Below are 22,487 nucleotides of genomic sequence, written 5' to 3' on the forward strand. Positions count from 1 at the left end.
ATATTTGATAATTTGTCGCTATTAATAATTTATAGCTTTTGTAATATATTTTGTCATCTTCCTATATCAGTATGAAACTAAAATATCATTCTACATATTAACAAATATAAACATTATTGTATTGCACTACATTTCTGAGTACCAGTTACAAGCCTTTTCATCCTCTTTGACTGTAGACGATTTGCTTTTAAATAATTGTAAAATAAGGGTTTACCCTCAAATGGTGTACTACTTTTTACCATTTTGACATTTCCCAAACAATCTTTCACTTTTATCAATAGCTTATTTAAAAAAAAAAAAAACCCACAGAGATTATAGCCCTATTCGGAAAATATGTGCCGTTACAACACTGGCCTCTTACGCTGTCAGTACAAGTAACCAGTTTCCCTTCACAACATGCTGATTTTGCTGTCTTACAAATGTCTAAAAAAATCTCCCAGCATGGCTCTAACGCTCCATCTACTCCATTTCTTCGACTTGTGCCACATAGGATTTGCATTAAAGGAGGACTAATTGCTCAAAGTGAGTTCTCTCCCTCACTCTCAGTGTGTGGGAGGCACCACTCAGCAACATGAGAGGCTGTCCTCCCGTGAGATAACTGGTGCATTGGAGCATCTTGAATGCACAAATCTGCTCTAAGCTGCATGCAGTTCCTCTATATTATCTTACGTTCACATAGGTATCTGCTCTCAATACACTTCCTAATGTGACAAACTGATTTTACCATAGAAATTAAGACATATATAGTTATTTATCCTCTTTTAAGTCTTGGAGAAAGTATATCTTAATGTCGGAATATAGATATAAATGCATCTGTATAATAGCAAATAGTGTTTTTTTTGTTTTTTGTTTTTCAAACCAGGGACCCCCTGGGGGTTGTGTCTTGTAAAAATCTAGCATTTTTACTTTTTATTAAATGAAAAACTATTTTTGTAATATTTGCAGATCTTTTTTTACATTTAATTTACTATTCACTATTTTAATAATTTATTTTGGTTTAAGCACAGTGACAATGTGGAAAAAAACAATGATTTAATTTAAATGAAATGAATAATGAAACAATTAATATTTTTATACATAGTATAAATGGGTCTTTTTGAATAAAAATGTATAGCTGTCATTATATTTTATGTGGACAATTATCATATTTGGAGGTCCTTGATATCAAAAAGTGTATAGCAGCTGTTTTTAGATCATCTGTTTGCATAGATGTTCCCATTATGTAGCTTTTCCTCTAGCTTTCACACACCTCTCCTCTCATCCGCAGTGATTGATGCCCCCAGCCAAGTGGATGTGCGTGATGTGACGGACACTACAGCCCTCGTCACCTGGTTTCAGCCTGTTGCTCAGGTGGATGGGATCTCTGTGTCCTATGGCCCAAACACAGATTCCTCAGACAGGAACACAGTCAAGCTTTCCTCAATGGATACCCAGTATCATCTGGCTGAGCTGTATCCGGACACTGAGTATGAGGTCTCTCTTATGGCCCACAGGGGAGAGATGACCAGCTTTCCCGTCTATGAGACCTTCACCACAGGTACAAACTCCTTTCAACAATTAGAAATCCTTTCAGCACATCATAAAGTGAATTCAATCTTCTTTAGCAGGTCTACTGATAATTGTGGTGCACTTAGACATTGCATTGAAGCAATTTTGTTTGTCTAGCCCTGGAGGATAACCGTACGTTTACAAGAAGCATTTTCTTTCATCCACATGTTGATGTGCGTTTCAGACCTGGATGCCCCAAAGCACCTCAAGGCGGTTGAACAGACAGATGAGAGTATAACTCTGGAGTGGAAAAACAGCAGAGCCAACATCCTGAATTACCGTGTTAAATACGGCCCACTTTCTGGAGGGGAGCATGGAGAACTGGTCTTCCCCAGCGGTCCGCAAGACACCACTCAGGCTAAAATCACTGGTGAGAGGCCAGTTTGAATTACACAAAATTCCTCTCCAGAGATTACAAAGCGATTACAAATCAATTACAAACAGATCATAGAGATTAAAAACTACGTATGAAAACAAAAAGAGGGAAAAATAAGGCAATCCTTTTTGAGCATTCTCAAAAAGGATTTAAAACAATATGAAAGTTTAAAACTTTATAAATTGTACGTTTTTTATTGCATTACTTGTACCATTTACCACTTATTTCCAAATGAGCGCCTTTGTTTTAGTGGCGTAAAATGTTTACACGACTAAAGTGGAATGAGATGCTACCCTTTTTGTTGATAATGCCTTATTCATGCCTTAAATGAAGTAACACTGGTGCTTCAATGTGAAAATCCCAGTCAAAAAGGGAAAGTGGAGGCTTTCTTCGTCGCAGCAGCACTTCTATTATACATTTGCGCTTTGAGGCAATCTCCTGTGCTAATTCTTATTCTCTACAACCATGTGTTACCGCAAGCAGGGATTATCATGGCTGGGAGAAAAAAAAATATATTCAAAATGGATAATAGATTCTTTGTCTGGTTTGCTCCTTTGTCCTTGGGAGGCCTGTTCCCTGTAAATAAGGCGGACGATCTGTTTGGCTAATAACGCAGAGCCTCTCTCTCTCTCTCACACACACACATCTCACTAGTTGTCTCTTTCACACAGTTATTATCTGTAATTGCCGTCACGCCTGTGATTTTATTGATAATGAGCTTCCTCTGCATTAGGCGTAATTTCATGCTGGAGGACTCCTGTATAGTGACCTCTGCAGGAGCCAATACAGGCATTAAAAGGGGTAAAGTGTGGGATTTGGGCTAAGGGCTCTTATGAATGGGGCTGTGGGGATCTGAGAATCTCTTGTATGATGGTAAATATTGTCTCTGGCATGTGGAGAAGCTCTTTGATGTGGCCACTGAAAGGCATTAGATTGATATGGCACGCAGATGAAATTGAAACCAGGCTGTCGCTAGAATGAAAACAATTGCCTACCATGTAGGTTCCAAAAACAACCAATGTGAGATATTAATGGTTTCGTTTTGTTTAATGATTTGAGAGAAATGATTTTTGTTGGGTTTTCTCTTAGGCCTTAGGCCCGGGACCGAGTATGGAATGGGAGTGACGTCCATTAAGGAAGAGCGTGAGAGTTTGCCTGCAACGACAAATGCTGTTACTGGTAAGATTTAACAAAAATGGTCATTACCTCACAGGTGTTTTATGTACATTTATTACTTTGTTTAATGTGCTTTTCTCATTTTCTTCTCTTATGATATGCAACAGCATGAATGAAAAGTAAAAAAGTACATAATAAAGCTAATTTATAATTCTGAAAGGAATAGTTCAAGAAAAACAATTTACTCTCTCTCATGTCAAAAGTGAAAGGAGGACTGGGGCTGTCAGGTACCAAAAGGACAAGAAAAAGCATCATATCAAAGTGCTCATTTATCATAAAAATGGTCCAGATATGACCCCTGTGCTTTCTGAAGTCTTTGTGTGACAAACTGGCCAGTAATGTAATTTGTTGTGGTCAATTGAAAATGAATCTTTTTGGTTTGTTCATGTCGGATTTGTGAAAGATTCATTGTTGAATCTTTTTAATGAATCACTTGATCCAGTTCACAAAACGGGTCTGAATGAATTCAACTCATTGACCGATCTGATTGCAATGGTTAACAGCTCACTGGATTATCAAAAGTATTGTTTAGCTTCAGAATTCAAATCAAGTCAAGTCACCTTTATTTATATAGCGCTTTTTACAATACAGATTGTATCAAAGCAGCTTCACAGTGATAACATGAAAATAATACAACAAAGTTTTAGAACTGTTTCTAGAAGAAAATTGCGTCATTGTCCACCTTAAGTAAGGCAGATCAATAATATTGTTGAATACCCAATGTCCCCAACTAAGCAAACCAAATGCCAAGGCGACAGTGGCAAGGAACCAAAACTCCACCAGGTGACAAAACGGAGAAAAATATATTCAGAAAACTATGAATATAGCCTGCTGTCATTTTATGATATTTTATGGAGCTTTTGCATTTTTCTTGAAGCTTGAAAGCTTAAATTCCCATTCATTGTAATTGAATGTAAATAAGCAACCAGTTTCTTCAATCCAGTTTATTTTCCTATTGTATTCAATGAAAGAAACTCGCACAGGTTTGGGACAAAACAAGGGTGAGTAAAAAAAAATAATGAACTAATCCTTTACTGTTTTGTCCCTTTCCTCTTAGATCTTGATGCTCCCAAAGAGCTTCAAGTAAGTGAGACCACAGAGACCACACTGACACTTGTTTGGAGGAGGCCGGTCGCCAAAATTGACACCTATGAGCTAGTGTTTGCATCTGCGGTCGGCGAGAGAACTGAATTGGAGGTACCTGGTGATGCCAATACCTACATCCTGAGTGATCTGAACCCTGGCATGCTGTACACCATCAGCCTGACTGCCAAGAGAGGAAGAAAGATGAGTGCGCCAGCCACCTTGTCAGCATCCACAGGTTAGTGTGCATCATTACATTTTCATTTATATATTTAGAATGCATCTTCACATCCCATTTTCTCTTGCTTCTAGAGTGACAAAAGCAATACTGCTTTGGATCATGAAATCGGCTTTACAAAAATATGATTTGAATCTAATCTTTCACACATAAACATTTATTCAGCAGGCCACTGAGGATCTGAAGGCAACTCAGGAATTTATTATCTTCACTATTTTCCCCCATAAGTGTCAATATTTATTTTGGAGTTTGAAGATATTGAAGTCCTTGTTCTATGAATTTGAATTAAACATTTTGTAGCTCTTATCTTGAGAAGACTTCTATAAAAATCTCGAAATATTCATATTGTCAGTATGCCACTGGAAATTGAAGCCTAATATCCCTATTCTCTTGTTAATGGCATGTGGGTTTATTTTATGTTTTAAAGAAAAAACAATGAAAGCCAAAAGCACTGTGGTCAGGATGCCACTTACTTAACTTCCAGAACTTTGTTACCAAAATGTTCTTGCTTATATAACATAGCAATCATTAACTAAAACCAGGGAGCTACAAAATATAACCTCAGTTGTTTGCTTTGGTTGCCAAGGCAAGACAACAGATAAAGTGTTTCTCAAGATCCCAAAAACACACACACACACACAAACTCTCACACACGCACAGAAAGCTCATTCATGTGATAATCGTCAGAGTGAGCCCACTCCCCTTTTGGATTTGCGTGATTTGACCACAATGAACTGTGGGGCGGACTGATAAATAGGACACATGCTGAGCCGCCTGTTAAAATGTTGTCTCTGGAATCACCAGCACTATAATCAATGCATTTATTTCAGCAGCCATTATCGGCCTTAGACACGGCACACAAACATGGGCATACACTTCCCTCAGACCCAAAGGATTTGGGAAGATTGGGGGCAGGGAGAACTCTAGGTCTGGCTTTCTTCTGTTCACTAAATGCTTCTCTGGCATTATTAGAAGAGTTTCAGCTTGTAACATGGAGATGTGGATATCTGATGACTGAGATCTCAATGGAAACATATCCGGACATAACCAGGCCAAAAAAGAGAGAGCAAACCGTCACATGCATGCATGCACAAAGTTATGCTATGTTGTGTTAAGGTACGGTCACATTAGCGAAAAAAAAAAAAAAAAAATGTATGAAGCACATCTCAGACAGAAGTCCCTTTCAAACCAAGCAGTTGGTCAGTGTGGTGAATCTCCCTGTCCAACATAAACCCTTTCGCTCTCACATGAAGTACCTAATTGCATGGTTTCCTATTCAAATTACTGGATTTTGCTTGTGACAATGACAAATGTGACCTTTATGGTGTAAAGAACACGCATGCCTTAAAGCCCATAGAGTGGTGTCTATGTAGAGCCATAAAGGGTTGTGCATGCGTCCAACAATGGCTTTATCCAAATGCCCTTGAGGTGTTTGTGGGATCTCACCGCAATAAAGCCATTCTTTAATTCTACCTCCTCTCATTCCCATCTGCATGCAGTGAGGACCACTCCTCAGACTTGCATGGGCCGCTTTCAGTGGAAAGAACTCTTTTGAATAAGTGTGCAAAATGAAACAATTTGACCAAATTTCACTTCCCATGAATGGCGCAAGATGATCAATGAGTTGTTTTGCTGTTTGACAGCTTCATATTGTTTCATTTCCAGGTTTCAAAAGCGACAAGCGGCCCTAATGCCTGGGAAGGTCATTCACTTCATCCCCATTGTCACCCTATTTGCACGCCACGTTTCTGCCCTCTTGATTGTGCATAGACAGGATAATAGTTAGCCCACCGTGCATCTCCTTGCTATCTGCCCTCACTTTGCCTGTGAATGCTGACAATGCACAATGATGTTCAATTATAGGTTGCACTGCACTGCGCTGCATGGCTGCCTCCCATGTTTGAAGTATTCAGCATACCTCTGCTCAGGCAGGCTAGACAGGACCTTCAAAAATTAATGGCTTTTCTCAGGGCCATTAATACCAAAGCTTTCTCAGCAAACTGGTGCTTGGATGTTAATAGGTTGTAAGAGAAATGACTGCAAATTTGTTTGTTTGTCACTACAACTTTCTGAAAGTTATTAGTACTGTGTGTGTGCGTGCGTGTGGGTGTGTGTGTGTCTGTGTGTGTGTGTGTGTGTGTGTTTTTCACTGCATGGGCAGATGTTCCTGTTCTGTTTGAAACAGATGGCGATTAATTTTTTAGGAGTAACAAATTAAGTGGTTTATTGTTGTTCCACTTGCTCATAACATGGATTTTCCCCCACTTTAATTGTTAAAATGATTTGCATTGTTTTGAATAATGTGAAACATGTTGCACTGTTGATTTTTTTTATGTCTTTTTTACCTTTCAGGCCTTTTTGTTTTCACCTCAATAACATTTAATTCCAAACAACAGAAATGACCATCATCTTAAAGATCTTAAATCTCTTTAGTTACCATTACCCATGATGCTCTTCTCCTAAATGTATGTTTTCCTGCCAAAATAATTATCTTCTGATCTGTTTGTAATCCAGATGATGAGAAGCCTCAGGTGGGAAACATCACCATCTCTGATGTGTCCTGGGACAGCTTCAGTGTGTCCTGGGAGCTGGACAGAGGAGAGGTTGAGGGCTTTCTGATTGAAGTGTCTGACCCAGATGGCTTATTTGATGGCCAGAACCACACATTATCCAGTCAGGAGTTCAGCCTGGCTGTCACTGACCTCTCCCCTAGTACTTTCTACAGGGTCACACTGTATGGGCTGTACAAGGGAGATCTCTTAGATCCTGTCTTTGCTGAAGCCATCACAGGTATCATTACTTGCCATGTCTTGGACCAGCTTGGTTGTCTTTTGGCATCTTTTCTTTTCCAGTCTTTGGATCAAATGCTGTGCCTCAAGCAGCAATACAGACTAACCTCTTGTCTCTTTTAATTTGCAAATTTTTTATCACATCACATGTTGAATTGATTCTAACACGTCTTTTTAAACCAGCTTTTTTGTATCCTTCTTAGTGTTTTCATCTCTCCATCTATCATCTCCATAAAAAACTAGTATTTATTTTATTTTCCACTATTAATATAGAAGGTTGAGTAAATATTGGGCACTGTCAACTAAATAACATAAATATAATGCAGCCTCATCAAAAATTCCTGAAGAAATCCTTGTTTGAAAATGCCTACTTCCCTACCACACTACCATTCAAAAGTTTGGAGTTTTTTTAAGAAATTGTATTCGACAAGGACACAATTGATCAAAAGTGACAGTAAAGATATTTATAATGTTACATATTAAATCATTTTATTGTTACATTTTAAATGATTGCTGTGCTTTTGAACTATCTAGTCATTAAAGAATTCTGAAAAAAAACGGGATAGCGAGATTCGAACTGGTGTCTCCGGCATGGGAGGCAGGTGGGCTAACAAGGACGCCAAACACCGCAGCCTCTAGTGTTAGTCGCTATTACGCCTCTTGAGGCCAGGGGAGTGAGGTTTACTCGCACAGCTCTTACTAGCTGGCCTCCGTTACACAGCCTTATCCATTGCTGATTCCAGAATAAATCCCAACATCCGAATATGCCTACTTCCCCATGTAGTATGCAAAGTATGTCAGAATAAACAGTATTCATAAAACATATGAGGACATCATTCAATATCATAAATAATAGGGAGCAGATGCTGATGTCTTAAGTCACCTGACAATACGAACATGGCTGATGTAGTATGTCTGGATTTTATACATTACATGCATGATCAGAGGTAGGTCATTCGTACGAATTGGGCAACTCGTAAAATCTGTGCGATTTAGCACGAGTGAGTTCGAATGAATTAGCCACCTCATAAAATACGTACGAATCGCCGTCAGATAGGGTTGGTAGAACATACTTTATTAATTAATTCTTAAATGCAGTACATACTTTGTCATCATGTGATTTCAAATGCAGATAATCTCTCAAAAAGCGCCACAAAAAAGCCTCTTTTAAGTCAGCTGCAGATCCTGTGAAATGTCGAAACTCTTCCCGTCTGCTGAATAATGTGTTGAAGTGTGCTGACATTCAGAGCACACCTGCACAGCATCATAATGCTTCCCCACACATTCACGTCTGCATAATCACCAGCAAAGCCTGCAGGTGCAGTAAATGACCTCTGCCTGTCTTCACTGGTACATTTGTGTTTAACAGGCAAAACAAAGTTAGACTAATGATGGCTTTTTCATTCTAATTGACTGCGGCATTCAATTCACATTGCTGGTGAGTCCATTTAAATCATTTGGTTTGTGGCGTTTATAGTCTACCAGCAAACCAGACAAGTTGTATTGTAACAAACATACATTTATTAGGCGCATACCAAAGTTTTGCCCCAGAACCCCCCCTCAGAGAGTCAGCGAATAGAGCGGGTGACTAGGCTGGGGTGTACTGCCATGGAAGTGATCCTGAGGAGTTTTTGTCGCTTCTTGTGAAGGATCTTTTCAGTATGCACGCCCAGTTTTCTGACCCTGCACTACTTCTCATTCTTATGCCTCACATTCACACATTTTCTTGGCGTTTATCAGCCAGTGGCTGCAGGGGCCACAGTTGTAGCAGTCTCTCAAGTCTGCATGCAAATAGGCAGAGGAGAAGGGGAACTGATTGGATTTCTGTTAACCTCCTCTCTATTCATGTCACATGACCCATGAACTCTTGCCTCACTCTGTCCTGAGTAATACAAGCTTTAAAAATCAGAACAATATTAACAGAAACTTTTCACTTTATAGTTGGTGTGCTTATCCCTGCTGTAAGATTTAGCTGCGTTAACACAGATATCCCCCTCAGAGGATTTTGCTGCCTGCTGTAGAATTGCTGCTTCCAGACCTTGTTTCTGTAGGTTAGCTGGCGCCTTTTCCACCTCCACAAACAGATGCCTCTTTGTCAGACCAGAGAGACTTAGAAGCCAGTCAGATGAAAGTGATCCTTGGAGAGCACATGTTAGTACTCTTGAAATGCCTCAAACACTGCTGACACTCTTAAACAAGTGAACAGTTCTAATGAAGAGGGACAGCTCCACGGGATTTGTCCTCGCTGGTTTTCATTTCAAACACTTTTCCACATTCAACAAATGTCTTTTCTGTTTCACATCATCCAGATCTTTAGAGGAAGAAGAGGTTCAGTCCAGTCAAGGGTCTTTTCTCTCTCTCTCTCTCTCTCTCTCTCTCTCGCTCTCTCTCATGAAAGTTTAGTTTAGGACAACAAGGCTCTATTAAAGCATTGTCGGTTTGGATCAATACTACATTGTTGTTTGTTTAGCATTTATGATTGCAAAATTCAGTATAATAACTTGAATAAATTTCCATCCCATTTCCATAATTTGTGTGAAATAACATGACCATATATATTGAGAGGAGACAGTGATCAGATTATTCTAAACATAAACTATATATATTTTTTTCCTTTTAAAATTTTAATCAGAATGTTTATTTCCCTCCTGTATTTGTAAATAAATTATACATTAAGAGCCTGGCTGCTGGATCGTTGGACGTCTCTGGTTCTGACTTTTCTTTCCAGCCTATAGAAATTAGACTGAACAGAGTTAAAGAGTTACAATGTCAAATTAAGGACAGCCTTAACTGCATTAACATATTTAATTAGGTCAAGTTATTATAACAAGTTAACTTGCTGCTACTCCTCCTTCAGATGAAGTAAAAAAAGAAAGGAAAATCTTAATCAACTGAATTTATGGTGCTATAATCTACTTCTGAAGTAAAGGCAAAAAACATGTGTATTGCAGTAACTGGTTCTTGGTACACGATGAAGAGCAAACCACATAATATTAAAAATGGAACATATTCTGTCACAAACAAAGCCATTGTTGAAAATACAATACACTGCTTATGTGGTCAAGACATTCCTGAAGCTTTAGGTTTTTAGTTTTACATATCCTTACCACAATTGCTTCTCTAGAGATGTCCTTCTCAGAATGAATATGTCAGTGGCTTTTGCCAGTTCAGCTAAAAACGACACGAAAAATGCCTTTCCAGGATGAGCCCTTCTGTCAATATGATTATTATGGATATGTCATTGTCCTGGAACAGCTCTGTCTTGAACTCTGCATGACTGCTATTATATGACGATACAATTATGATGGTGGAACCTAATATAATGGTGGAAAATTCATCAATGTCAATTTTTTTTTTCTACTAACCAACAGATCTCATTCCATATTCTAATCAAAATATGTAAATTAAATTTACTGGCTCACTGATTTCAGCATCACCTGCCATAGATATAGAAGCAACTGATAGATGACAGAACAATTGGCTATATTTTCATGCATGAGTAACATTATCGCTGAATTGTCTCTAACAAACCCCTCAAAGACCTGCATGTGCACTTCTTGGTCATTTAACATCTTTTAAGTACATTTCACAGAGTTTACAGAGGAAGAACAACTTTATTATTTTATCAAACAGAAGCTGAACCTGAAGTGGAGCACCTTTTGGTCTCGGACATCACACCGCACAGCTTTAAACTGACATGGACATCACCGGAGGGCGTCTTTGATACATTCACCCTCAAAGTCGTCGATTCTAATGGACTGGGCAAACCCCACCTGATTAGTGTATCTGGAGACAAGCGAACAGAAGAAGTGACAGGTCTCAATGAAGATATGGAGTATGAAATTGAGCTGTTTGGGACCATTTTGGGACGGAAATTCCAGCCCATTTTGGCTGTAGCTCGAACAGGTATTGGATTTTTAAGAGACGCTGGTGGAGGAACCGCTAACTCTTTTTCTTTCTTTTCTTCTGTTCTGTTAACTAGTTGATTGGTTTGGTCAAAACTTATAACATGAAAATGGAAACTTTCAAACACAAGTCTTTCAATATCCCATATTTAACAAAATTATATCACTCATTATTTTCTCATTGTGTCTACAGAGTAGCTCAAGTGACTTTCATCAACGACACATGTTCATCCAAGTCTTCTCTCATTCATCACCAGTCTTACTTTCTCTCTCTCTAGGGTTTTATTAACAGAGCAAGACAAACTATTTTGTGCATTTTCCTTGTTTTATGCCTGTCACTGGCAATCTTCCTTTATACTAGCGAGCTTCATTTTCCACTTGTGTCTGATGTTGGCATGTCACACTATTGTGTCTCTGTACTGGGGGCAAGTTAATCTTCTTGCATCTGTCACGTGAGATTCTGAGGTCCGTCGTTGAGAAATGGCTTTATGGCCAGGGCTTTTGTCTGTGTGTCCTTTATCTGTAGCCGCACAGTTGGTTGTCCTCATGTCCTGAATGTTTACTTTCATGCATCTATTTGTTCAGCGGGATAAAAGGGTAGAAGTTTCTTCACACGCACTTTAGTTTTTTCTTACGGCCTGAAATTACTTGTTTCTGGGAAAAGGCTATTTGTCAATTGCTAGACCACACATTTTTTTAACAATTCATTCCTGTTGTGCTTCTTATGTGTGTCATTTCTACCAAGGCCTAGGTACACCCAAGGGGATACGCTTTTCTGATGTGACCGATACATCTGCTACTGTTCACTGGACTATGCCCCGTACCCATGTAGACAGTTACCGGGTCACCTATGTACCCGTTCAGGGTGGTAAGTAACATGGTCATTATCGATTCAGTACTGTTACTTTATAATTATATGCATTACCATTCAAAAGTTTGGAGTTGGATCAAATACATTATTATAATTTTCAATAACTGGTCTGGTTTGTATTATATGAATATATTTTAAAATGTAATTTATTTCCGTGATGGCAAAGCTGAATTTTCAGCAGCCATTATACTCCAGTCTTCAGTGTCACATCATGCTAATATGCTGATTGTTGAAAACAGTAGTACTGCTTAATATTTTTGTGGAAACCGTGATACTTTTTCAGGATTCTTTGTTAAATAGAAAGTTCGAAACAGCATTTATATGAAATCGAAATATGTGCGACATTATAAATGACTGTTCCTTACTGAATAAAATTAATTTCTTAAATATTTTTTAAAAAACGTACTGACCCCAAACATTTTAACATGTAGTTTTCGTGTACTTTTTTATGCCTTAGTATTATTCATAGCACATTTGGAGCTTTTGGTCTGGATAGAAAAGCAAAGCATTCTTCCTCCTTCCAAGTCACAGTTTTGACACACAGGCCATCTTCGAAAAGTGAAACTTTACCGTGCGGTTTTCAATGCATTTGGATGGCTGCCTGTTGGCAAATCATATTATTATTTGTACTTCTTCAGTTTATGGTTCATCATAAATTATGTATTGCGTAATATATTGCACAAATACGAGGAGGAAATTCTCTTAGACTGCCTTTTTGGCATAATAAATTGATTGAATAAAGTGCCATGTTGTCCTTTTAGCCTCTCAGTGTTCTCTGCAGGTTTTTAGATCAGGCCGTCTTCAGTTATGTGAATCTATCAGTGCATATCATCAATCAAGCCAATCTCTGTTTTATCCATCAGCAGAGTATTCTTGCATGTCACCATGCCAATCAATCAGACAATGCTGCCCTCTAGTGAGTGACAATGGCTATTCTAGTTTATTCCAGTGTTCTGTCTCCCCCTGCAGGCAGCCCTATGACACTGAGAGTAGATGGAGGAGAGTCTCAAGCCATGCTGCCTAATCTGACCCCTGGAGTGACCTACCAGGTCACTGTTATCGCTGTGAAGGGCTTGGATGAGAGTGAACCAGGATCTGACAGGGTCACAACAGGTACGTCTCACTCTAATAATGTATTTTAACATAATTAATAATTTATTAAATCATTTTGTAATGTTTTAGCACCTCATATTCTTAGCTAGATTAGACTGGTTTGTAGTCGACCTCTCCTTAGTCTGTACAGTAAGCCTATTAGTTGTGTTTTGCTTTCCTGTCTGGCAGAAGCCTAGTAATCGACTCCAAGTTTGCTTCTCTCATTTGTGTATCTGTTGGTCCTCAGCCCTGGATAAACCACGCAGTCTGACAGCAGTCAACATCACTGACACCGAAGCCCTGCTGCTGTGGCAGCCGTCCATCGCTACTGTTGACGGATATGTCATCACTTACAGCGCAGACAGTGGTAACTCAGCTCAGACTGTCATTCATTATTCTTGCTTCAGGCACTACAGACTGAAACAATAGAGCAGTGAGTCTCAGTTGTGTGTTTTGCTCTTTGTCAGTGGCTCCAGTGATGGAAAGGGTGTCTGGGAACACTGTGGAGTTTGAGCTGAGCTCCCTCACACCCGCCACCTTATACACCGTTAAAGTCTATGCAGTCCGAGAGGCAGCCAAGAGTGCTGCAACCACAACAGAGTTCACCACAGGTAAGGTGAACGCTCACTCGCCTGTGCACACAAACAGCGAATAAAGCGAAACAGCATAGCTTCTATATGACCAAAAATTAAATGAAATCCCTTACTTTTCCCTCCACTGACAATGTCCAACAGCGGACCTGCAGTAGATGCAGCACAGCTGATTTCTTTGCTCTTGTTTTCTCACCAGTGTCATTTCCAGTAAATTTTTGATTACTGTGTTCAATGGCATTATGTGGTTAAAATGACATTTGATACAGTTTTTGAATAAAAAGGCAGGTTTGGTTGTCTTGCTAAGGCTAATTTCATAGCTAGCATTTTATCATACAATTAAATAATATTTTCACACTTTTTGAAGAATCAGCTTCATGGTAAATTATAAAAAAAATATTCGGTTCATGAGAATATTTCACCTTTTATTTGGAAATGGAAATTTTTCATTCAGTAACCTTTGAAATATTTGATTATTTCACTCATCAATAAAAGTTTTAAAAGTAGTAATTCATATTTTTATGATGTAATTTGAAAGTCTAGGAAAAGGAATCTATAAATAATCTATATATAATTGTAACCTTCATAACAAAACCAAAAAAAAAAAAAAAAAACACTTAGTTTTAATAAATATCAACCCTTCAGACATAAGTGCCCAAAATGTAAGATTCATCCACACACACTGTCAGCATCAAGAGATCATGCCATATAATCTTAATAGGACAATGCCTAGCACATAGTGGGGATGGCCAATTATCAGTACATACTAATTTTTATTGCATTAACCAAGTGCCTTCTGTCACAGATGTTGATGCCCCTCAGAATCTGGCTGCCAGTAATATTCAAACAGAGACTGCCATGTTGACATGGAAGCCACCAAGAGCAGACATCAGCGGGTATATCCTCAGCTTTGAGTCGGCTGATGGCATGGTCAAGGTGAGTGAACTGCACAAATAAATGACTAAACATGATGATTTAGAGCAGTTTATTTGGGCCTTAAAACTAAAGCTTGATCATTTTTCCGGTCAACAGTGATTACCACATGCACTGTCCAATGCTTCTGTACTGATAGTTGTATGTTCCTGGTTTTCTTCTCTTGGCTCAGGAGGTTGTCCTAAGCCCCACAGCAACGTATTACAGCATGTCTCAGCTGACTGCCTCCACGGAATACACAGTCAAACTGCAGGCCATCGCTGGGCCAAAGAGAAGCAGAATCATTTCTACAGTCTTCACCACCAGTGAGCCAATATATTTATTTTACAGCTTCACTACATGATTGTGGACTCTTAGTTGCGAAGATGTTGAATAAATAAACTTGCCCTTGGTCAAACACTTTTCTTTCTTTATCACAGTTGGAGTGCTGTACAGGCATCCTAAAGACTGCTCGCAGGCTCTGTTGAATGGAGACACAGCCTCAGGCTTGCACACTATTTATGTGCGTGGAGATGAGAGTCAGCCCCTGCAGGTCTACTGCGATATGACCACTGATGGAGGCGGCTGGATTGTGAGTAATTATTCCTCCAAATTACATGCAGGATAGAAAAATGAGCTGTTATTATCTTATAGAGGTTTTTTAATGGGATAGTTCGCTCAAAAATAAAAACATTTACTCACCTATATATCATACCAAATGCTCCAATGAAAGTCATGAGGGTAAACAAATGATGATTGAATTTGAATTTTCAAGTGAACTATTCCTTTAAAGTCTCATCAAACACAGAGAGCAAAAACAGGCTCTCATACACAAGAGTCATTGAAATATTGTGGTACCTCCACGCAGGTGTTTGTGAGACGGCAGAGTGGTAAAGTGGAGTTTTTCAGAAACTGGAAGAACTACACTGCAGGCTTTGGTGACCTGAATGATGAATTCTGGCTGGGTATGTTTATATCTGTGCAGACATGGCAAATTCCCAATATTGCCCTAAGTATAGAGGTCCAAATGTGTTATGATATGGTGAAATTTTGAGCATATTGGACTACTGATCCCATTGGCTGTGTCTGCAGGTCTCTCTAACCTCCACAAGATCACCTCCTCTGGGCAGTATGAGCTGCGTGTGGACCTCAGAGATAAGGGAGAGTCTGCATATGCACAGTATGACAAGTTTTCAGTCTCTGAACCACGCAGTCGCTACAAAGTCCATGTTGGAGGATACAGCGGCACTGCAGGTAAAGTTTTTGACCTCTCTGCACTTCTATTTTTTTGCCTAATATGTGTATATATATATCATTATGCTCAAAAGTAAACATACAACTTGATCATTGCTAGTTGTTTTAAAATCGGACTGATTTTGTGATGATGCTGTTTTAAAGGTGACTCAATGACGTACCACCACAGCCGTCCATTCTCAACTTACGATCATGACAACGATATAGCTGTCACCAACTGTGCGTTGTCTTATAAGGGAGCTTTCTGGTATAAAAACTGTCATCGAGTCAATATAATGGGCCGATACGGAGACAACAGTCACAGCAAGGTACACATTTCAAATGTGCTTTCTCACTTTTCATACAGTAGAGACAAATTGATATTTTTGTTTGAATTCCTGTAAGAGAATCATGTGAATATGAAAGAGATACATACTATATGTCAAGGTGATTTGAATTGTTTTTTTTTTTCTCCAGGGTGTAAACTGGTTCCACTGGAAGGGTCATGAGCACTCCGTCGAGTTTGCAGAGATGAAGATCAGGCCCGCCAACTTCAGGAACTTTGAGGGAAGGAGAAAGCGATCATAAACCAGTGCACTCCGGCTCCAACCAACCTTACCCTCCTCTGCTGCCCATTCTCCCCTTGATCCTCCTGCATCATCTCATCCCCTTCATCTACCAAAGCCACTGCCAGGAGCCCAGCCTGCTCTCTACACTCTCCTACTCATGGAGAACAAGAACAACAAAAAGCTGAAGTCCATACACAGTTGTGTGTGTACCACTTCTGTTCAACAGTAAACCAATAGACTCATAGTGAAGTGTTTAACATTACACACTGTGCCTGTACATCATAAGCACACCAAAGACAGACACTCAGTAACATCTAGATAATACAATGCTGACGGAGGGGAGATTTTGAGTTTGGCTTGGTGCTTTCCAGTTAAAAAAATATTGATATTATTCTTTCTCACATACAGTTACAGTGGAGAGAGTTGAATGTTTGTGTGTGGTATTTTATTTAATGTTATTGGAGCCTCTTCCCAAGGCTGTGGTTAGCCTCAAGAATACTTTATCTTTAACTTCTCAATTAGGGTGAGAAGTTTAATGGCACATGATAACTCAGCATTTAATATGCAGGACTGCATAACAGTATCTAGTGGGAAGGCTCAGATAACTTTTCATCTCTTTCTAGCCAGTGTGTGATAAATCTAAGTACCCATGCTCTTCTCTCTCCCACAACTCATACTCATCAGTTCTGAAGTCAAGTGGCACGTTTCTCGAACTGGTATCTTTACAGTACTGCTAAGTGTTCATTTATATGCACCTTTTGTCGTGTTTCCTGTACCCTATAACTATATTGGCATTCAGTCACAAAGCATAAGAATCTTGATTTGTTGCTTGATATCCTCTAAAAGATTTAAATGAAACAAAGGTTAAGGCAGGGCCTATGTTTAATCTTTGGATTAAGTGATACTTTGATCGCCATTTATGAGCTTGTATAATGTTCAAGAATCATAAAGGAAAAGTAATGGCCAGGTTATTGAAATTATTGTAAACATAGTCTTATATGAAAGTTCTGTTTGCAGAAAGAATTAATATACAAAAAAATAAGTCTTCGTGTTTGCCCCTACCCTGCTATCGACTAAACCACTGACCCATACAATACCTGTGTAAATTATGTCTCGTTTTGGTATTTGAATATTTTTGTTTGTTTGTTTATTAAATGGGTGTACAACAGGTGTTTCTTTGTAACCCCTCTTACAATAAAACAGATTTTGTTTAATAAATCACGTTTGCAACGTGCTTATTTGGACAGACAAAATTAGCCTAATGTAACATTTACAATTTTCACATAATCAAAACATTTCATTCGTTTTCATGGAATCCATAAAGAAATAGATGCTGCTGTGTTTTTTTACTTTATTCAAGTATAAGTGCGACCACGCAATCTGATTGGCTGGCTGACTGTTTTATCATCACTGTACCAATCCGCAGCTACCTGGTAGACAGGTAAAGGCGGAAGGTAATGGGGTGATGGGGGAACTACTTTTTGATGAATGGGATCGTAGATAATGAAACCCATATTTTGAAAGTAGGCTATGTGTATTTATGTTTAATAAGCGTGTTTTCTTATTCGTCCTTGTTGCTGTACTTCAGAAACCGTTTTGCGATTAATGTCACGGATGTGACCGTCTAAATTCTGCTACTAAATCACAGTAGGCTCGTTTAAGATGAGCAAAATCTGCGCAGAACCGGTCATCGCTAATCACGTGAAATACATGCCATGCCAGTTAGCAGACATGTTACTTATTATGACCGCCGCTAGCATAGCTAGCGAAAGCGGTCATATAGGGATTGTCAAAAAAATTTTTTTTTTTTTTTTTCGTCATCTACTGAATTTTTCGTCAACGATACCAGGGACACCGAAACACCGGGGAACATGAAATTTGGTGGGCATGTAGCCCCACTAGACTTTTACGGAAAAATTTCGTTTGGTCCCCGGGGGCCATGGGGGTATGCTAAGTTTCGTAGAATTTCATCCATGGGGGGGTATAAAATAAATTCATTTATGTGCACATTTAGTGACTGTACACTCATCGGCCTGTAGATGGTGCTGTTGAGCGAAGGGTTGCTGGTTTAGGATGATACTGTCACACACACATGCAGGAATACAAACAAACGCAAGCATGCACACACACTGACATCCACACACACAGACACACAAACACACGCGCACACACATGTACGCATACATACACGCACAGACACACACACACAGACACACACATACACACAAACACACACACACAGACAGACATGTCTGTTTCGGCATTATGTTAAGGAAGGTCTAATCTCGGGAACGCACAAAAAAATCCAGGAAAAGATTTTGGATTTCCTGCAAATTCCAGAAAAAAATCCGTTTTTTGCACATTTCTCGGCAACCATAATAGCTATCGAGTTGAAACAAATTGCAATCGATAGCTTCTAAAATTTACAATAAGATTAGAAAAAAAGAATTGATCAAAAAATCTTTCCTTTATGCTTCAAAAAATAATTAAAACTTTAGCCTATGAAGGGAAATAAGAAAAATATTGCCTTTTCACCTATAAAACTATTGTTCCACAGAAATACGTAAGGAAGGTATTCACAAGAGTCATGACTCATAAGCACAATTAATTCCACTGAATTACGGCAAGAAATCAATGAAGGTATCGATCAAGATTTGGAGAAGGAGCAAGAATATGAGAAAACGACAAGAGGTTGTTGTTGCAAAATAAATGGAAGAACGTTCAGCAAAGCGACAAGATGGCGACATCCACACCAACGGCTTCCTCATCAGGCGTATCTGATTTCTACGATGACTCGTGGCTTTCAGAGGATGTTTTGGCAAATATCTCGAAGGCAGAAGAAGAGTTTACAAAGTCACAAGCCAATAGTCAAGCAGAAAAGAAGGAAGAATCTGAAGAGGACAAAGCAGAAAAGGAAGCTGATACAGAGAAAATCGAGGATATTGAGTGAACACAAGATGTAAAAAATAATGAGCTAATAAAAAAAATGATGTTCAACTAGTCAAGTGATTGTGCCTTTTTTATTATCCATTGCTGATTTGATTTCAGAAAGTTCATTTGAATTTCAAGAGAAAGTTATATTCTCGAGCAACTTTTTTTCTCTTTCATTTACTATCTCTTAGTGTTGTGATCCCATGACGTGAGAAAATTGCGCTAAAACACTCACTGAGTTTTTATTAGGCTACTTGTTTTAGGTATCAGCCATATACCCGATTTACCAATACCCAATGTGTTATGCTTGGCCAGTATACTAATGAGGTGGGTGGGACATATGTTTCATGCCATGTTAGATCGCATCCTGAGACGCTTTCAGAAAATATATAGTTTATATAGTTGAATCGCAGTTTTCTCTTCATGGTACAGACCAAAATGTACTATGTGTAGGCTACACTTTCTTCACCTAAATCCATAAAATCCCATTAATTTCAATGGGACATTTACTTAAGTGTCCTACTAGGTACAGGGAATGAGTTTAATTTTGTTTGTTTTTTGTTTTAAAAGCTGTTTGTTGTTACCAATGTAGCATGAAAAAGACTTGCTTGAACACAATAAGTGTGTTTTTGAAACTCATTTTTTTAATACATTATGTAGGGAAAACCACTGTTATGAATGTGACATTTTCACATTACGGATGTTAAGTGTCTAAACTAATGACTTTTGATATAAAACTTAAATAGTAATAGCAAATAATTACAAAACTCTAAATTATCCATGATCCACAGGAATACTCCAGACAGTCTTTTAAAATATACAACTTATATACATAAACACGCAATACAGCCAAATTGCTCCACGTCATTTATTTTTGTGGAAAGCCAGTGCAGGCCTGAGCGGCGGTCATATTTTGTACCGCCATGCGGTACATCTAGTTGTGTATGGACTTACTTATAAATTACTTATAGGGTGGCTAAGGGTTGGCATGAGGACAATGAGGGGTTCATGGCCTGACATACACATTTGTGACCCTGGATCACAAAACCAGTCACAAGTCGGACGGGTAGGCTATATGTGGCAATAGCCAACAATACATTGTATGGGTCAAAATTATCGATTTTTCTTTTATGCCAAAAATCATTAGGATATTAAGTAAGCATCATGTTTCATGAAGAAATTTTTTAAATGTCCTACCGTAAATATATCAAACATTTATTTTTGTGAGTGAATGCAGCATAATCGCGAACATAAATGACAGCTTAAAAGGTGATTTTCTCAATGTTTAGATTTGTTTTTGCACCCTCACATAACAAACCATACATCAATGGAAAGCTTATTTATTCAGCTTTCAGATGATGTATAAATCTCAATTTAAAAAAAGAAAATGACCCATGTAAACTTCATGTTCATGTTAAATATGGTAAATATTCCCAAACTCTCTGAAAGTGTGATCTCTCTATGGATTATATATATAGCCTACTACCAGTCAAAAGTTTTAGATTGGTAAGATTTTTTATGTTTTTAAAAAAATCTCTTCTGCTCACCAAGGTTGCATTTATTTGATTAAAAATAATAATGATAATTAAAAAAAAAAACAGTAATATGAAATATTATCAATTACTATATATATATATATATATATATATATATATACACACGTTTGCGGTGGGTGGTGTCCGTGCCGGGAGACGGTGGTGTCCGTGCCTGAGATGGTGGTGTCCGTTCCGGAGACGTTGGTGTCGGTTCCGGAGACGGTGGTGTCCGTTCCGGAGACGTTGGTGTCTGTGCCGGAGACGGTGGGTGGTGTCCGTGCCAGAAACATTGCTGTCCATTCCGGAGACGGCAGTATCCGTGCCGGAGTCGTTGGTGTCCTTGCCGGAGACGGTGGTGTCCGTGCCGGAGACGGTGGTGTCCATGCAGGAGACGGTGGTGTCCGTGCCGGAGACGGTGGTGTCCGTGCCGGAGATGGTGGTGTCCGTGCCGGTGTCCATGCCAGAGACAGTGGTGTCATTTCTGGAGACAGTGGTGTCCTTTCCGGAGACGTTGGTGTCCTTTCCGGAGACGTTGGTGTCCGTTCCAGAGACGTTGGTGTCCGTTCCAGAGACGGTGTTGTCTGTGCCGGAGACGGTGGGTGGTGTCCGTGCCGGAGTGGTTGGTGTCCTTTCTGGAGACGTTGGTGTCCGTGCCGGAGACGTTGGTGTCCATGCCGGAGACTTTGGTGTCCGTGCCTGAGTCGTTGGTGTCCGTCCCGGAGAGGTTGGTGTCCTTGCCGGAGACGGTGGTGTCCGTGCCGGAGACGGTGGATGGTGTCTGTGCCAGAGACAGTGGGTGGTGTCCGTTCCGGAGACATTGGTGTTTGTGCCGGAGACTGTGGGCGGTGTCCGTTCTGGAGACGTTGGTGTCCGTGTCGGAGACGTTGGTGTCCGTGTCGGAGACGGTGGTGTCCGTGCCGGAGACGGTGGTGTCCGTGCCGGAGACGTTGGTGGTGGGTGGTGTCCGTGCCAGAGACGTTGGTGTCTGTGCCGGAGACGGTGGGTGGTGTCCGTGCCAGAGACGTTGGTGACCGTTCCGGAGACTTTGATGTCCGTGCCAGAGATGGTGGTGTCCATGCTGGAGATGATGGTGTCCGTTCCAGAGACGGTGGTGTCCGTCCGAAGTCGGTGGGTGGTGTCTGTGCTGGAGACGTTGGTGTCCATTCCGGAGACTTTGGTGTCCGTGCCGGAGACATTGGTGTCCGTTCCAGAGAGGGTGGTGTCCGTGCCGGAGTCGTTGGTGTCCTTTCCGGAGACGTTGGTGTCCGTGCCGGAGACGGTGGATGGTGTCTGTGCCAGAGACAGTGGGTGGTGTCCATGCCGGAGACGTTGACGTCCGTTCCGGAGACATTGGTGTTTGTGCCGGAGACTGTGGGCGGTGTCCGTGCCGGAGATGTTGGTGTCTGTTACGGAGACGTTGGTGTCCGTTCTGAAGAAGGTGGTGTCTGTGCCGGAGTTCTTGGTGTCCTTGGTGTCCTTTCCGGAGACGTTGGTGGCGGGTGGTGTCCGTGCCGGAGACGGCGGTGTCCGTGCCGGAGACGTTGGTGTCTGTGCTGGAGACGGTGGTGTCCGTTACGGAGACTTTGGTGTCCGTGCCACAGACTTTGGTGTCCATGCCGGAGACGGTGGTGTCTGTGCC

At 40.0% G+C, this 22,487-nt stretch overlaps 1 protein-coding gene across 4 annotated transcripts in view; it reads left to right on the plus strand.

The window, feature by feature from the left end:
• Window positions 1-17,059, plus strand: part of tncb (tenascin Cb) — a 59,988-nt gene extending 42,929 nt beyond the window's left edge. For 3 of the 4 annotated variants that reach the window (XM_084412925.1, XM_084412924.1, XM_084412926.1), the window contains 17 exons: window positions 1,268-1,537; window positions 1,733-1,918; window positions 3,014-3,103; window positions 4,158-4,421; window positions 6,936-7,211; window positions 10,844-11,116; window positions 11,861-11,983; window positions 12,956-13,099; window positions 13,326-13,445; window positions 13,546-13,689; window positions 14,474-14,604; window positions 14,774-14,906; window positions 15,021-15,172; window positions 15,449-15,545; window positions 15,673-15,834; window positions 15,979-16,142; window positions 16,291-17,059. In XM_084412925.1, the coding sequence (XP_084269051.1) occupies window positions 1,268-1,537; window positions 1,733-1,918; window positions 3,014-3,103; window positions 4,158-4,421; window positions 6,936-7,211; window positions 10,844-11,116; window positions 11,861-11,983; window positions 12,956-13,099; window positions 13,326-13,445; window positions 13,546-13,689; window positions 14,474-14,604; window positions 14,774-14,906; window positions 15,021-15,172; window positions 15,449-15,545; window positions 15,673-15,834; window positions 15,979-16,142; window positions 16,291-16,401 (2,840 nt within the window). In that variant the 3' untranslated portion in view covers window positions 16,402-17,059. The remainder of the gene's footprint in view (window positions 1-1,267; window positions 1,538-1,732; window positions 1,919-3,013; window positions 3,104-4,157; window positions 4,422-6,935; window positions 7,212-10,843; window positions 11,117-11,860; window positions 11,984-12,955; window positions 13,100-13,325; window positions 13,446-13,545; window positions 13,690-14,473; window positions 14,605-14,773; window positions 14,907-15,020; window positions 15,173-15,448; window positions 15,546-15,672; window positions 15,835-15,978; window positions 16,143-16,290) is intronic. The other variant, XM_084412927.1, reaches the window with a different exon arrangement.
• The last annotated feature ends 5,428 nt before the right edge of the window (window positions 17,060-22,487 follow it).

Source organism: Rutilus rutilus (genome assembly GCF_951802725.1).
Source record: "Rutilus rutilus genome assembly, chromosome: 7".
Taxonomy (NCBI): Eukaryota; Metazoa; Chordata; class Actinopteri; order Cypriniformes; family Leuciscidae; genus Rutilus; species Rutilus rutilus.